The sequence below is a fragment of the Salvelinus fontinalis genome, chromosome 16 (assembly GCF_029448725.1).
Source record: "Salvelinus fontinalis isolate EN_2023a chromosome 16, ASM2944872v1, whole genome shotgun sequence".
In the NCBI taxonomy this organism is placed as follows: Eukaryota; Metazoa; Chordata; class Actinopteri; order Salmoniformes; family Salmonidae; genus Salvelinus; species Salvelinus fontinalis.
In genome coordinates, this window is record NC_074680.1 from 15,648,853 (window position 1) to 15,664,723 (window position 15,871).

General features: G+C 40.3%; 2 protein-coding genes across 4 annotated transcripts in view; both read right to left on the reverse strand.

Annotated features, from left to right (window-relative positions):
• The window catches only part of LOC129812697 (rho guanine nucleotide exchange factor TIAM2-like), a 159,390-nt gene extending 146,712 nt beyond the window's left edge, over window positions 1–12,678 (reverse strand). Inside the window, exons 1-2 of one of the 3 annotated variants that reach the window (XM_055864497.1) lie at window positions 12,512–12,678; window positions 11,031–11,114 (exon numbers count right to left, since the gene is read on the reverse strand). In XM_055864497.1, the coding sequence (XP_055720472.1) occupies window positions 11,031–11,114; window positions 12,512–12,541 (114 nt within the window). In that variant the 5' untranslated portion in view covers window positions 12,542–12,678. Of the gene's footprint in view, window positions 1–5,012; window positions 5,107–11,030; window positions 11,117–12,511 lie in introns of those variants that run through there. The other 2 variants (XM_055864498.1, XM_055864499.1) reach the window with 2 other exon arrangements.
• A 155-nt stretch (window positions 12,679–12,833) lies between these two features.
• The window catches only part of LOC129812700 (connector enhancer of kinase suppressor of ras 3-like), a 72,332-nt gene continuing 69,294 nt past the window's right edge, over window positions 12,834–15,871 (reverse strand). The window contains exons 23-25 of the mRNA XM_055864506.1: window positions 15,464–15,818; window positions 14,716–14,906; window positions 12,834–14,538 (exon numbers count right to left, since the gene is read on the reverse strand). Of these exons, the coding sequence (XP_055720481.1) occupies window positions 14,338–14,538; window positions 14,716–14,906; window positions 15,464–15,818 (747 nt within the window). The 3' untranslated portion in view covers window positions 12,834–14,337. The remainder of the gene's footprint in view (window positions 14,539–14,715; window positions 14,907–15,463; window positions 15,819–15,871) is intronic.

Genomic DNA, 15,871 nt, shown 5'->3' on the forward strand with positions numbered 1-15,871 from the left:
AACTAACTTGAGACTTGAGCCAAACAATTTGTGAACTAATATTGTGCAGCTGCACACCAATTGAGAAGAGGCCCATAATGAAGAGACCCCAGAACCTAAGGTTCTTCTCTCATTGCTGTAACAAAATTCCCCTGCTTATCTTTTGGCCTGAGTAGAGTCAAGTTCTTCCAACCTGGTGAGACTCTAAACAAACTGACCCACACTCCTATGCAACGTAGAGGCCGAACTACTGTAGCCTAGGTAAAATATTGTTGCTGTGCTTTCGAGTTAAAAAGTCACACTTTTTCAAGCGTTGAAAGATTTTTAGGCCACCGTTAACCCACATTGCTCAATAACGGCTTAGTAATAAGTACAGGATCTGACAGCAGCTCATGAATGTAATCTAGCCTATGTTAGAACAGCCTCTATGTCACAGCCAGCCGAGACAGGGAGACCTGAAGGGCGGTGCACATTTGGCCTTGCACCATATGGGTTCGTCAGTTGCACGGTGTTTCCTCCGACACATTCCGGGTTAAGCGAACAGCGTTAAGAGCAGGACCCATGTCTTGAACGTCACCTCTCCCGAGCCCGTTGGGGAGTTGCAGCGATGACACAAGGTCATAACTACCAATTGGGTATCACAACAACGGACAAAAAAAATACATGACTAATAATTGCAGCAAATATCTTACCCAAAGATATTGTGAACAAACATGTAACTTCCTGCCAACACACCAGGCTTTGGAAAAAAAGAAATAAACAATTCCCTCCTAAGTGCTTACATTTCCTAGATGTATACATATCTACAGCTGGATGTTTACTGTGAGGAAGCTGAAGTTGAGCCTTGTGAAAAGGCAAAGCAGCAAAGCGTAAAGGTCCGTTTAAAAATCAACCAGATTTGATTGACACCCCCGGACCAACTCATCGGAATGCCCCCGCCCTATGACCCAACTAGCTCTTCAGCTGTGTAAAAATATTTCAAGGATAAATACACGACACAGAGGACGAGAGGTCAATAGATGACTAAAGGTCAAGAGGAGTAAAAGTCAATAGAGTAATAACGGTCAATAGAATCAATGGAAATAGTGGTTTTTCTGTAATAGGGGATTAATGATCAATTGGTTAGAGACATTGCAGGAATTTCAGTCCGGGACTCATAGCTACATGGCAAATTCTCATTGGTCCAAATTGTTTATACATTGAGCCGGAAACAGGACACTTGCTATTTGGCCATTGGCCCAGTTTTATTGCAAGGATTTCTAATTGGTCAACCACAGGCTAGGGCTGGGTTATTAAACTACATCCTGTCCTTTTGCTCTGTGGAGAGAGTCACTGAGGACAGGGGAGAATGAACATCTACCTCTCAGCATAACATCTATGATTTGTCCACTTTGAATAAACCTATTTTTCTCCCCCTGATTCGCTTTGGGGGCTGTGTTACTGAAGAGTAACATCAACTTTAACATCAACTGCTAACAGCCCGTTGTGGCCGCGACGAAGCGCAAAAAAAAGGGCAGGGCGATTAGAGCTTTGATCAGCATGAACATTCATGCCGGATGCTACCTGAGCCCGATGAGCCCTACATTAAAGACATTGTATGAGCCTAAGACCAAAAAAAAACAATAATTGTGCTGTTAATTGTAATTATCCAAGGTCCCTCTTTGTGGCACCTGACCACACTAGTACATGTGCGACAAAACTGGGGCCTGTAGGACCTGCCTTGTTGATAGCGTTGTTAAGAAGGTAGCGCAGTGCTTTATTATGAACAGAATTCTCCCCATCTCAACTACTGTTATATCAACATGTTTTGACCATGACAGTTTACAATCCATGTTTACTCCAAGCAGTTTATTCACCTCAACTTGCTCAATTTCCACATTATTTATTACAAGATTTAGTTGAGGTTTAGGGTTTGTCCCAAATACAATGCTTTTAGTTTTTGAAATATTTAGACTAATGTATTCCTTGCCACCCATTCTGAAACGAACTGCAGCTCTCTGTTAAGTGTTGCAGTGATTGCACTCGCTGACTTGTATAGTGACGAGTCATCCGCATACATAGACACATCGGCTTTACTCAAAGCCAGTGGCATGTCACTAGTAAAGATTGACAAAAGCAAGGGGCCTAGAGAGCATTGGCTTTGTCCAACAAACCATGGCGGAGTTTGTGCTTACAGAAAGACGCCACTACTATCGTTTTCTATTACCTTTCAGAACATTTTTTCATCATTGTAATTACATGGTTGAATAATATCGGACTAGAATAAGATGCAGACTGCTTTCACTTCTCGGGGATGGAATTTGGATCTGACTAAATAAGTGCTATATGCATTCATACCATCTCAAACTCAAATCTAAAACTGCCTGTGAGTTAATGTCCCAAAAACTATTCTAGTGTAGCTTTCTCTTGGGACTCCACAGGAGCGGAGGCCAGTCGGGGGCAGGAGTATAATTGAGAACAGTGAAGACAGTAGCGACGGGGGGTAAAAGTTACATCTCAAAATATTATTTTTAGACGATATTATAGCGATATTTGACTCAAAGTAACTTTGTCAACAAACAAAAAAACCTTCTGTATGTAGGTAGCGCTAGTCGGCTGTACCAGCAACAAAAATCTGGTATTTTTCCTCCTATAACTTGCAAGACAAAGGCTGAAACATTACCTTTCAGATTAATTCCTCATACGGTGTATGTGTTTCCATCACGGGCCATCACTTGCTAGCATTGGAGCATTTTCTTAATATTGTAATGACATTCTTGAATAATACTGTATATGGCCTATTTGGGACTAGAATATGGTGCAGACAGCATTTGCTTCTCATCATGACTGAATAAATAACTGCTTTAGGCCATGCATTCAAGGCTACTTGTTGTTGGTCATAAATGTGACAGGATTTCAGCAATATAATAAGCAAGACGTTGATTTGACAAGGGAGAAAGATTCCAGGAAAATGGATGGGTGGCCAGAGGTAGGCTATGACATGTTTGTACACTGAGTGTACAGATATTAGGAACACCTGCTCTTTCCATGACAGACTGACCAGGTGGAAGCCATGATCCCTTACTGATTTCACTTCTTAAATCCACTTCAATCAGTGTAGATGAAGAGGAGACAGGTTAAAGAAGGATTTCTAAGCGTTGAGACATGGATTGTGTATGTGTGCCATTGAGAGGGTGAATGGGCAAGACAATTTAAGTGCCTTTGAACAGGGTATGGTAGTAGGTGCCAGGCGCACCGGTTTGAGTGTGTCAACAGCAACGCTGCTGGGTTTTTCACACTCAACAGTTTCCCATGTATCAAGAATGGCCCACCACCCAAAAGACATCCAACCAACTTGACAACTGTGGGAAGCATTGGACTCAACATGGTCCAACATCCCTGTGGAACGCTTGACACCTTGTAGCATCCATGACCCATTGAATTGAGGCTGTTCTGAGGGCAAAAGGGGTCCAAATCAATATTAGGAAGGTGTTCCTATTGTTGTGTACACTCAGTGTATATATATATATATATCAAACTTGAACAAGATAATCTATTTTGGTTGCATTTTTAATGAGACACTGTATATCAGTCGTATTATTATGGTAGCATAGGCTGTGGCTACAGCAAATTTACCCTGCACAATACATTTTTTTACCAGCTGATGAGATGATACATGCATTGTGAACTCCATACCGAACTGTGCTCCATACCGAGATGCGCTGTCGGTCTCCACCCCAATCCTCACCAACTTTCGAACACTACCTCACTCTGTGGTGATTGGCTCGTGATATGCTAGTGTCAAAGGAGGCGGAACCAACAAGAACATCAGATTCTCCGGAAGAATTTCAACCAATGGCCCCCACACTCCCGACAAGAGTAGAGTAACCGAATGCCCATTCACAGGGATTTGAAGTGAAAGGCACTCACACATTCAGAATAGGATATTTGTGCGTGCATTGTAGATATGAAACAATAGCTAAAGATGCACTACGGAGAAATCTCTAATAGTTTGCCTAAGCTCAGTTTGTGTGACAAAACAAGCAAGTACAGTGTAGAGAATCATTGTACCATCTGAACCGCGTTGCAATATATTTTCCATAACCAAAAATATTGTATTTTCAGCTGTTCGAAGCTGGTGTACAAAACCAAAAGTAAAAGACGCAAAAACAAAATGGGAAGCATAGAAATAGCTCACATAGAACATATCTACCGCATCTTAGAATAGCTTTCAATGAGAATGACAGACCAATAACACACATTTCCATGTGCATTTGGTCGGGTCGCCCAAAAAGTTACCTATTAAAGCTTTAAAACTCCTGCACACTGAGCATGCAAAGTATAATTTTCTTATGATGCTTTGGTTTCGGTCTTTCGACTGTCTTCAGAGCCTCAGAGGTCGAAAGGGCAAAATGTTATCAAAAAGTGATCATTTGCTAGAGTAGTATGCAGGAATCTCATGGAATTTGAGCCGGTGGTCGCGTGAGTCCTGACAACAGACTACTATTCCTGAACATCAAGCCATGCCAGCCTCTGACAACTTCAAAACTACAAACCATACACCATACTAAGAACATGTTTCAACTATCAGTGATAAATCTTCACTTTCTTCTGCAGTGTTGTCTTAATGTCACCTGTGACTCTCCAGTGCATGGTGTCCAACAGCTACTTCACATTAGTATAAAACATTTAAAAGAAGATACTCTTCTAAGTCCACCTTGGCCTAATACTCTCATAAGAATGGTGGGAACAGTGACTGGTCAGCTTAACTCAGACAGCCACAGAACATCAATTAGTCTACACTATGGCCTGAACACGGATGACCAACTTTCCAAGTTCCAACAACAGCTAGGTTTATTCAACTCAGTCCTAATTCAGTCAGAACTGACCACGTATGAAGCCAGAGAAAAGAGAAGGCGTTGCTTGGGTACTGAACAAGACCCAGGGAGCCAAAAGCTCTGCAGCCAGCCCCATCTCTCTCTGTGAAGGAGCAATTTGAGTCTCATTGATTTGGCTTCTTCCATGTTCCTTGTTTGAAACAGCCCATCTCCTACCTAAGCTGGTTAGGGGTTCCCTTATCTCTCTGTTACTCTCTGCACCCCATCCTCCTGCTTCACTTTCAGTGCTTTGGGAGAGCTGGGAGAGCTGCTGAGGGAAGGGAAACAGGAGTTATTCACAGGCAACACAGGCAAAGCAATACCAAGATTACACTGTAATTCGTACAGATTTAGAAACACAAACATATTGAATAAGCATCCATAAAGGGGTTAGTTTTGCACTTTATTGAGGTGCACTTTATTTTGTTATCTGCAACAAAGTGGGAGGAGTCGTTCATAGAGACCGAGAGAGACTTGCGAGAGGCGGGCCTACAGCAAAAAGACAGAAAGATGATCAAGACGATAAGAGCTAAGATTATTTTAGTGATAGAATGTCTTTGTAATACTGGTCTATGCCCCACAAAAGTATTATGACTGTACCTGTTGGGGATGGGGGCGCTGTTTAGACTATTTATGCTAATTGGGTAATTTTTGAAACGGCTTCCCACAAAATCCTTGATCGTACAATATGCATATTATTATTATTATTGGATAGAAAACAGTCTATAGTTTCTATAGGAGTTGAAATTTTGTCTCTAAGTGGAACAGAGCCCATTCTACAGCAATTTCCCTGACATGGAGTCAGATTTCAGAAATGTTGGCCACTGTTCTGAAGTCAGTTAAAAAGGCACTGATATTGCTATGACTGTACGGACACTTCTTACGTCTTCCCCTGGATGCCTTTACGTGATGACGATTCCAATGGGGTCGATTGCGCGTTCACAGGCCCTATAAATCAAAAAACCCTGTAGCTAGCAAGTCTTTTCTTGGTGCGTCACGCGCGTGGAGGACACCGACCCTCTCCTGTTCCAAGCGTTAGTTTAGCCTGTTATATTTCTCCGGTCATCTTTTCACTCGTTATAGGAGTTAAAAACATCATAAGGTAGTTAATTTAAAGCGTTTTATAGCAATTTATATCCGTTTAGTGCGATTTTGGGACATTTATTTCTTTAACGCTGTGAATAGGTGGGCACGCTTTCAGTTCATCCCGAACGCAGTTGGCATTTCCACATGGCAAGAGGACAGCTTTCCACCAAAAGACGATTCCTCCCAAGAAAGGATCCTTTGCCCAAGATACTGATGGAAGAACAGCTCAAGGTAGGACATTTTTATTATGATAAATCGTGTTTCTGTCGAAACATTTTAGTGGCTTAGGACGCCATGTTTTTTGACGTAGCTTCGCTTGGCGCAAACTGTATTGAAAAGTAAGGATAAATTAAAAAATGTAATACCGCAATTGTATTAAGAATTAAATTGTCTATCAATCCCTGTCCACCCTATATTTTTTAGTCACGTTTATGAGTATTTATGTATAAGAGTAGATCACTGTAAGTGGCGCAAGGACATTTTCTGACCAGCTTGTCTACATTTCACATTGTCTAACCATGATTTTGGTGGCTAAATATAAACATTTTCGATCAAACTGTATATGCATGTTGTAATGTGATGTTACAGGAGTGTCATCGGAAGAATTCTGAGAAGGTTAGTGAAAAAATTAATATCTTTTGGCGATGTTGACGTTATCGCTCACTTTGGCTAGAATCAATGCTGGGCTGCTATGTGCTATGTGCTATGCTAATATAACGATTTATTGTGTTTTCGCTGTAAGACACTTAGAAAATCTGAAATATTGTCTGTATTCACAGGATCTGTGTCTTTCGATTCGTGTATGCTGTGTATTTTTACGAAATGTTTGATGATTAGTAAGTAGGTAAACACGTTGCTCTAAGTAGTTTTTCTATTCCATTTGTGACGGTGGGTGCAATTGTAACCTATGCCATCTACCTGAAATATGCACTTTTTTCTAACAAAACCTATCCCATACCATAAATATGTTATCAGACTGTCATCTAATGAGTTTTTTTGTTGGTTAGGGGCTATAAATATCTTAGTTTAGCCGAATTGGTGATGGCTACTGGTGTTGGTGGACAAATAAAAGATGGTGGATTATGCTAATGTGTTTTTAGGTAATAGATGTACATCTTTACATATTGTGTCTTCCCTGTAAAACATTTTAAAAAATCGGACATGTTGACTGGATTCACAAGATCTGTGTCTTTCATTAGCTGTATTGGACTTTAATGTGAGAAAGTTAAATATTTTTAAAAAATATTTTTTTTGAATTTCGCGGCACTGGTTTTTCAGTGGGGGGGGGGGGGGTGTGCCGCTAGCGCCACGCTGATCCTAGACAGGTTAAGTGTAGCTAACCAGGAAATGATTAATTAGGATGAATATACTATGAAGTATTTCAGTTCAAAGTTTCAGCCAGCAGTGATTTACTTGCACTGTGAAAGTATCGGAGCTCATAAAGTATACATCCCTGAAATTGGAACCAATACTAAAAATAACGCATATTTTGTGTTGGGCTATATTTCCAAAGCTGATGTTGTTAATAATGCTATATGCATTTCTCGTGCATTTTCATAGCAACACACTGTTTGTGTTTGGTGGAATTTGGGGGAGAGCTCTGCAGTTTTTGATGGGCTCACATCATCACAGGCACTAACTACACAGATGAGCTATCAAATGATGTTTGGGAGTGAGCTGGCAACAATCTGTTGACAACTAAAAATACTCCTCTATACAGGCTGCCTATGCGATCTGACGAAAATAAATAGCTTATTATTATTATTATTCATAAACCTAGTCTGTAATAATGTTTTCCTCTTGTTGCATTAACTGTGTTATAGCTAATTAGACTGCATGCTGAGCCAAGTAGACTCAGTACAATCATTGGGCCATAATGCACAGGGGTGGACTGGCAAGGCCTGTAAAAGTATAAAAAACAGCAGCTGAAAGATTAAAGTTTCAGAGAAAATCTACATGAGGAGAATAATGTGATACCAAACATAACCACCAAAAGATATGAAGAGGGTGTGTATGACATTTTTCAAATCAAATAGAAGCAGCTTATCTGCATCATCTTAAAATCTGCTTCCACTAGAGTTTCAACCCATTGCTACTCGTCAGCATAAGGCACCGTCATACCAGTATGGAAAGGAAACAAGAGGACTTATAACATAAAAGGTGGACACATGTGATCCTACAGATATAAGGCTGTGATTTAGGCCTATTGAAGCGGTCACCAGTCCTAGCGTTTGGTTTGTGCTTCTTACTTTGTTTAGGCCTACAAATGTGTAGTTGAAGTACTCAAACAGCATAAGTTACTATACAGCATTGTGGCAAAAATAAGAACTCTTCTATTTGTGGCGAACATGAGTTGGAGTTTAAGTACTGCCAACAACACCCGACAGTAGCACCCTATTACAATTATGTGTGCAGATAGTGTTCTCAGTTGCAGTGAAAAATGGCATTGGGCCACAGGACAACTGTAAGAACTTCTCCATTACCAACCAAAAATAGTTGCTTATCTACGTAGCTACTGGTACTAGCTACTTCAAACGGCATGATCAACATTGCGGCACATTCTTTAGTGGCACTTTCAAATTAGGCATTTTATCAGTCCTAGTTATCAGCATGTTTTGCCAGTATTTAAGACAGTAGTTTATGACCCATTTTGAAATTAGAGTTATCACATACAAATGACAGAATTTGTCAGTCTGACAAAAAGGTGCTTCAGTTAGGAAAAATTGTAAAGTTTAAAATACGAAATGTGCTTTTTTGGCTGAAAGACTATGCCCACAACTTACCCATGTTGCTGCACAACAATTTAAGTCAATAAATCATCGTTTTAGTCAAAGTATGATATATTTTGGCTTGAAGTTGGAAATTCAGATATTTTCCATGTCAATGGCGTGTTTCCCCTATGAGATGACATGCTAATACTTTTCCGTCTACGTTTATTTTCAGAGCTGGGTTTTATTTGAATATTACCACCCTCCAGCATGGTATTGTTTATTAATCAGAAACACCTGCAAAGTTCTACCTCTTCACTAATCGGGACTGAGCTGAGCCAAACAGCTTTTCGCCATAGCCTGCCTACACATGGTCACCTGAGCCATGGAGAAAATTCTAACTTTTTCACCAATAAATTATCATAATCCATTGGATAATTTGTCAAGTTTAATTTTTTTTAGCTAGTCTGTATATATATATTTAAAAAAAGACAATTTCATAAATGGTAAAATTGTGTATGATATGATTGCATTTTTGAACCACGCAACCCCCATGATGAATAGTTTGACCATACTCCACTGCTTTGATTGGTGCAGCTAGAAACCACAAGTGTCTATCCTATAACAAAACGGCACCCGTGAAAGAAAATTCCACTATCATGTTTATCTATTTTGTTGTGCTGTTGTTACATTTGTATTGGTATTGTCTTGTTTCGTGTCTCATATACGCTCAGGGTGTTGTTACATATCATTTGCGGCGTGCATCATGATGCAAAGTCATTGTAGCCCATCATTTAACTTCCACTAGCTGTGAGAACCATGGCATGAGCACAGGCTGACTTGGAATTGCTGTAGCGCAGCTGAATAGCCTGCCAACATCCTACCAAAGGTTGCACTGTGTCCATTATAATGTAGGAAAAAAGCATCTAGTCCAAACTGTTCAGTAGTTAGGCTATTCATATTACCAAACCGTTCAGTAGTTAGGCTACTCATATTACCAAACCGTTCAGTAGTTAGGCTATTCATATTACCAAACCGTTCAGTAGTTAGGCTATTCATATTACCAAACCGTTCAGTAGTTAGGCTATTCATATTACCAAACCGTTCAGTAGTTAGGCTATTCATATTACCAAACCGTTCAGTAGTTAGGCTACTTAAATTACCAAACCGTTCAGTAGTTAGGCTACTCATATTACCAAACCGTTCAGTAGTTAGGCTACTCATATTACCAAACCGTTCAGTAGTTAGGCTACTCATATTACCAAACCGTTCAGTAGTTAGGCTACTCATATTACCAAACCGTTCAGTAGTTAGGCTACTCATATTACCAAACCGTTCAGTAGTTAGGCTATTCATATTACCAAACCGTTCAGTAGTTAGGCTACTCATATTACCAAACCGTTCAGTAGTTAGGCTACTTATATTACCAAACCGTTCAGTAGTTAGGCTACTCATATTACCAAACCGTTCAGTAGTTAGGCTACTCATATTACCAAACCGTTCAGTAGTTAGGCTATTCATATTACCAAACCGTTCAGTAGTTAGGCTACTCATATTACCAAACCGTTCCGTAGTTAGGCTATTCATATTACCAAACCGTTCAGTAGTTAGGCTACTCATATTACCAAACCGTTCAGTAGGTAGGCTACTCATATTACCAAACCGTTCAGTAGTTAGGCTATTCATATTACCAGAGCTTAATCTTATTCTTTCTATGGTGGATTCGCTGTCGCAATTTATGGAAGATTACAAAACTTTGGCGAAAACAATAGATTGCAAAGTCAAAAATACTGGTTTCTCCTATCCATCTGTTGCAAAGGTATGACAAATTCAGCTCCAGAACCAGCAATAGCCTAGCCAGCTTGCTAAACTTTCGAATACGGTTTAATAAAAAAACAGCTAACACTAGCTACCTTGACGAGGTTAGCACGCTAGCTACACTGACAACTTTCAGTGCCCTACTTATTTCTCCACTCAACATGAAAATCACCACAGCGTTCCCACCCCCCCGATTCGTTAATATGTATTAGCAGCCTGTGTAATTTTTCAGAGGCGGAACCTAAATTAGTATTTCCCAAGCACAGGAATTACATCGAAATAGGGGCAGGGGACATTGCCCACTGGTGGGGCCTTTAATGTATAATCTTCATTTGTTTTGGTTAGAGTGAATAGAAGGATGCTGGCTGACATTTGTATACCTTCCAGAGCTTGAATTTAATCAATCTATGCAATTGAACCAAATAGTGCACTGCAAGAACATGTCAGACTGACTAGGAGGTTAGTTAGTTCAGGTAACAAGGGTTATTTGAACCCTATTCATTGTACGGCTGGGGGACAGACTCTCTGTCCGGAATCACTCCAACTCTTTACCCTCTCTTTTGATTAAATTCTACATACTTACTTTTATAGCTTTTATTGCAGACTTGGTAATATTGGTCATTTTCGCCTTGGAGATTGGAGGCTTGTACTCATTCAACGAGTAGAGCTGAAAGACAGAAAGTAAAGGAAACAAACCGTTCAAACACATTTTAATATAAAAGTGTTAAATAAGACAAGAAACACATTACTCAGGACCGAGGCTAAGACTTAAGAGGAATGGCAAACATTTAGTTTGTACAGTAGGCTAAATAGGCCAGGGAAAGTGTGTAGTCAAAAAAGTGTTTAAAGACACTTGGGGCTGTCTTTATTATGCGCGCACAGAACATTCAAGCAATAGCCGCCAATGAAATATTAGTAGCTGAAAAAGTAGTGCGTGTGTTGGGCATGATGCTGATGTTTTAATTCGCTGTATGTTGTCGACGACATCTGATTTTATGGTTCATGTTATGTAATTCTACACAGGCACACCATGTTATGTGGCCACATTCCCCGTTTTATACTAGTTTAGTCATGCATTATTACTACAGAGATAACTAGATGTGTGAATGAATGCATATCACCTACTAATGACTATGGAGACTCGAATTTACTGTCAGTTTGGTTTCAGCAACAACCGGGCCACGCAGAATGCTTGACATTGACACATTTGGCAAACTTGAACTGAAGAACAGAACCAGATGCAAAGTCTGGCACATTTCTACCAACCTCAGTTATTTTGGAAGATAGAAATCAGTTAGCTAAACTAACCAACGGATCAGTAAACCCGTCTTGCCCTTGCTAACTGAAGTCAGACGAATGACTCGACCAGTGTGACTTGGCTGAAAACTACTGGGCCCCCCAAAATTATTTAGAACAAAATACAATAGCTTGCTAGCATGCTATTTTAGTTACCTACAAAGTAATACAGCATCAGTGATTATTTTACTGCATAATTTGCTAGCTAACTGGACCCATTGCACAGGCCGCCACGCGAAAACATAACAGCTAACTAGCTCACGTTTTACCAGGCCTTGCTCCCTAGCTATTGTCTGGCTAACATTGTTAGCTAGCTAGCCAGCTAACCTTTACAGTTGACTGAGTTAAGAAAATAGCTAACGCTGGGTATATTGGTAACTACTCGTTAACTAAGTAAATTAGGGTGACGTAGATAGCGACAGGGGGTGTTTTGATTTCGAAGTTCAATTGAGTTAGCCTACTGTAATCTAAATTAACTAGCTAGTTAAACATTTTCCGCTCTACCAGATGGCAATCTAGCTAGCTACAGTTCACCGAGTTTAGCTCAGTATTGCTGACCAAATGACGGTATAGTAGCGCTTACATTAAAAAGGACTAACTGGGTTATCAATATTCATGGTGGAAGCAAACCGTGTCTACTGAAAAGATGCGGCCTTGTGTCTAGCTGCCCTTCTCCCCCTTTCTGCTTTACGCTAGCTAATGTTAATCATACATTTCACTAACATTACGGTCACTTGCATTGAAATGTGGGGGAGAAATCATACAAACCTCGCCGTTGAATGCTTTGACAGCCTCCATGGTGTTGTATTTGAGTCTCGTTGTAAACTGTAAAATGTTTATATTGTTCTCTTCGACAACCGGTTTGATGCATGCTCTACGTTAGCTTGGTGAGATGGAGAAGATTGCCAATATGGCGCACAACCCCAATGAAATCCGAACAGCAGTACAGAAACCAGCGAACCCAAGTGTCACACACTTGCATTGCAGGTCCAATGAAAGTAGCTAACTGGCGACGACTCGTGGTCAAAAAATGCTTTAACACCCCGCTAGATTATTTTATAAAGCATCTGTCTGAAGAAAAAAAGAATGCTGATATTTATAATGCAGAGCATTTGAACTCTTTATTACTCTTTCGATACAGTCACTTAATGAAAATGCACACTTTATACCTATGTACAATTACTTTATTTACAATGCTAAAACAACTTAAAATATTTTCCACAGCTAAATCATATAAATTACAATTCAGGATTCATTGTTGCTGGCACAAAATGGAATGCTTGCATAACAACGTCTCCATCAAAGTATCAGGACCTGAATGTAACAGCTATCACATACAGCAATGTTGAATGATAAAATGTCTCTAGGAAAACCACAAAGATATCATGATCCAAATGTAACCAAGATAAGTCACAAAAGTTTGTATCAAAAGCTTACATACTGTACATTTCAAGGCAGCACTAGTGCAAGTCTGTTGAACTGTTTGTAAAACTATTAGAAAATAAAACCTTGTCCTATAGGCAACCGATCATGTTGCAAAATAACAAACACTTGTGGAAATTAGCTTTCAGAGATGGACACATCTACCCAATGTTCCATCACTCACTACTTGAGATAACACAAATGCAAGCAAACACTGTACATATCACAACAGAAGAAAAGGTAAATTGTTACATCTCTAAACCTAAAAAGATAAATGACAACATAAACAATATAAAACCATATAATGTCATCCAATCAACCAAATGTTTGCATCAACTCCAACTTTAAAAATAAGACACTTTCCTCTTATCGTGATTCCACTTAGTGGAGAGTCAACACATGAGCTGGCTCCTATCATATATTAGATAAAAATGCGGCCTGTGTCAACCTGGACTTGGTGGTAGGAGTAATAGTAAACGTAAATCATAGAAAATGTAAATCTGTCTTCCTTCATTTAGTATGATATGCTACGTTTCATATGATATGTATTAATTTGTGGCTGCCAATCAATTTCGGATGATATGCTATGAATTACAATTCATATGATATGTTATGAATTGCAATTCGTTGTGGCTAACATTAGCTAGGTGCCTAATGCTAATGTTAGCTAGGTGGCTAATGCTAGCTAGGCTAAGGGTTAAGGTTAGGAGTTAAGTTAAAGGGTTAGGGGTAGCTACTAATTAGCTAAAATGCAAAAGTTACCTTTGGTGTGATTTGAAGACGCAACCTTTGGGTTGTTAGACGTTCGCGTTATACACCCACTAATCCATGATCCACCCCGACAAACCACCCTCTTCTTGTTTTTTTCTCTTAAGTAATCTTCTATCTTATTTAACCAAACGTAACATATCATGCTAATTTCAGTATTCCGGATTTATGTTTACTATGTTACGTCTAATCTATGAGACCAGGCTGCCTGTGTACAACCCTTAGTGCTACTGGGTTATGGGTAGACAACGGCAGTGAGTCTTATAAACATTCTGAGTAAAAGTAACCCCTAGGAACATGAACGCAATCTGCTCATCCATCCCAAGTCTTAACCATAAGCATTAGTGGGGTAAACTAAACACTGACCTTAGATCAGTGTTTAGGGGCAACTTCATCCTACTCCATTATAAACTGGTCTCTACAAAGGGGACAGCAATGGCATTGGCTGCTGCTGCGGAGGGCTCTACCTCTGCTGCCACCTGGTGTCCATGCTTGAGACAGATCTCCTGGAGCAGAGGTGTGTTGACTTTTTTCCATTCCCTGAATCTGGAGGGGGTGGGTTCTGACAGCACCTGCTCAATGGTCAACAGGTCTGCCTCCTTTGCCTAAATCAAATGGGAAGAAAGAAAGAGTGTAACTATGCTCAAGGGTCTCAATACTAAACAGCACATACAATTTGTACATAGAAAACAAGAACATACATGTGATCCTGCCCCCCTATGTGGTGATAAACTGATAAAAACAAAAGCATATAATAATTCTAGTCAAGTTGGCAGATGTACCTTTAGCGTGCTGTTGAGGGTCCTGATGAGGTGCAGTTTCTCGTTAATGTCCTGGTTTTTGCATCTCTTTATAAAGGAGGCTCTGAAGTCCCTCTTGGTGGATGGTTTGCGGTCTCCTATGGGAGAGAGGTTGGCCTGCTTGATGTGGATGTACAGTCTCTCCATCTCATCAGCTGTGGCTTCATGGTTCACTGCAATAACAATACAATGGACTTCAAGAAATGTATATTTCTGCAGAAACATATTTATAAGTTTACCACTTTTAAAGATAAAGTATGACAAGGTTTGAAGTCAGTACCCTTACTCAAAAAAGGTTAAAAATAACATTGAGCTCATTGACAGGATTTAAATAGTGTTGATTATAACTTCACTTCATTTCATATTTTTTCCAACTAGTTGATTGACAGTTATGAGACAATGTAATGTTAGACAAAACTGTGAAAACAGGATGAAGACTAGGATGTTTTGGTATTCAAATCTGTTTAACAAAAATTCCAAGGCCAGGGCAGGATGTTTAGGCAGACATTCAAACTAACGCACAGCTACCAATGTGCTGCCAAAGACAGAAGCTGTGACATTGCACAACAGGAAGTGTGGTCTACTTGCACTTCTCCTATCCACAGGTCTGATCACGTAAGAACTAAAGGCATCCAGGGAGCACACAATTATTTTTCCTTCACAGTTTGTATTGTGATTAATATGTTCCCCTTATTTAAGTCAACAGCCGTTAAGAAAAAAGCATTCTCACCATCTTCTGTCCCTATTTCTAGCACAGCCACCTCCTCTGTCTGCTCCCTGGGGTTAAAGTCCTCCTCCCTGGCTGTGCTCCCTGGAGGGTCCTGGTAGGATGAAGCCTCCTGGTGGTGCTGTAGGGGCCCCTCGTTCTCTTGAGTATGTGGGGGCCGATGTGTGTGGACCTGCACAGAGCACACCACCGTTTCCCCGACAACAGGAGAGGCCTGCGAGACAAGGTCCAGCCATGACTGACGATGCTTGGCCAGTGAGGACACGGAACTCTGTGATGTCATTGTGCTGACAGGTGAGGAGAAGGAGCCATTGGTCTCGCTGGGAAGGGGGGAGGAGTAGGGGGGAGGGAGGGTACCCTGAGAGAGAAGAACATAAAGGGGTTGTTCAGCAAGGTTAACACTCAACACTT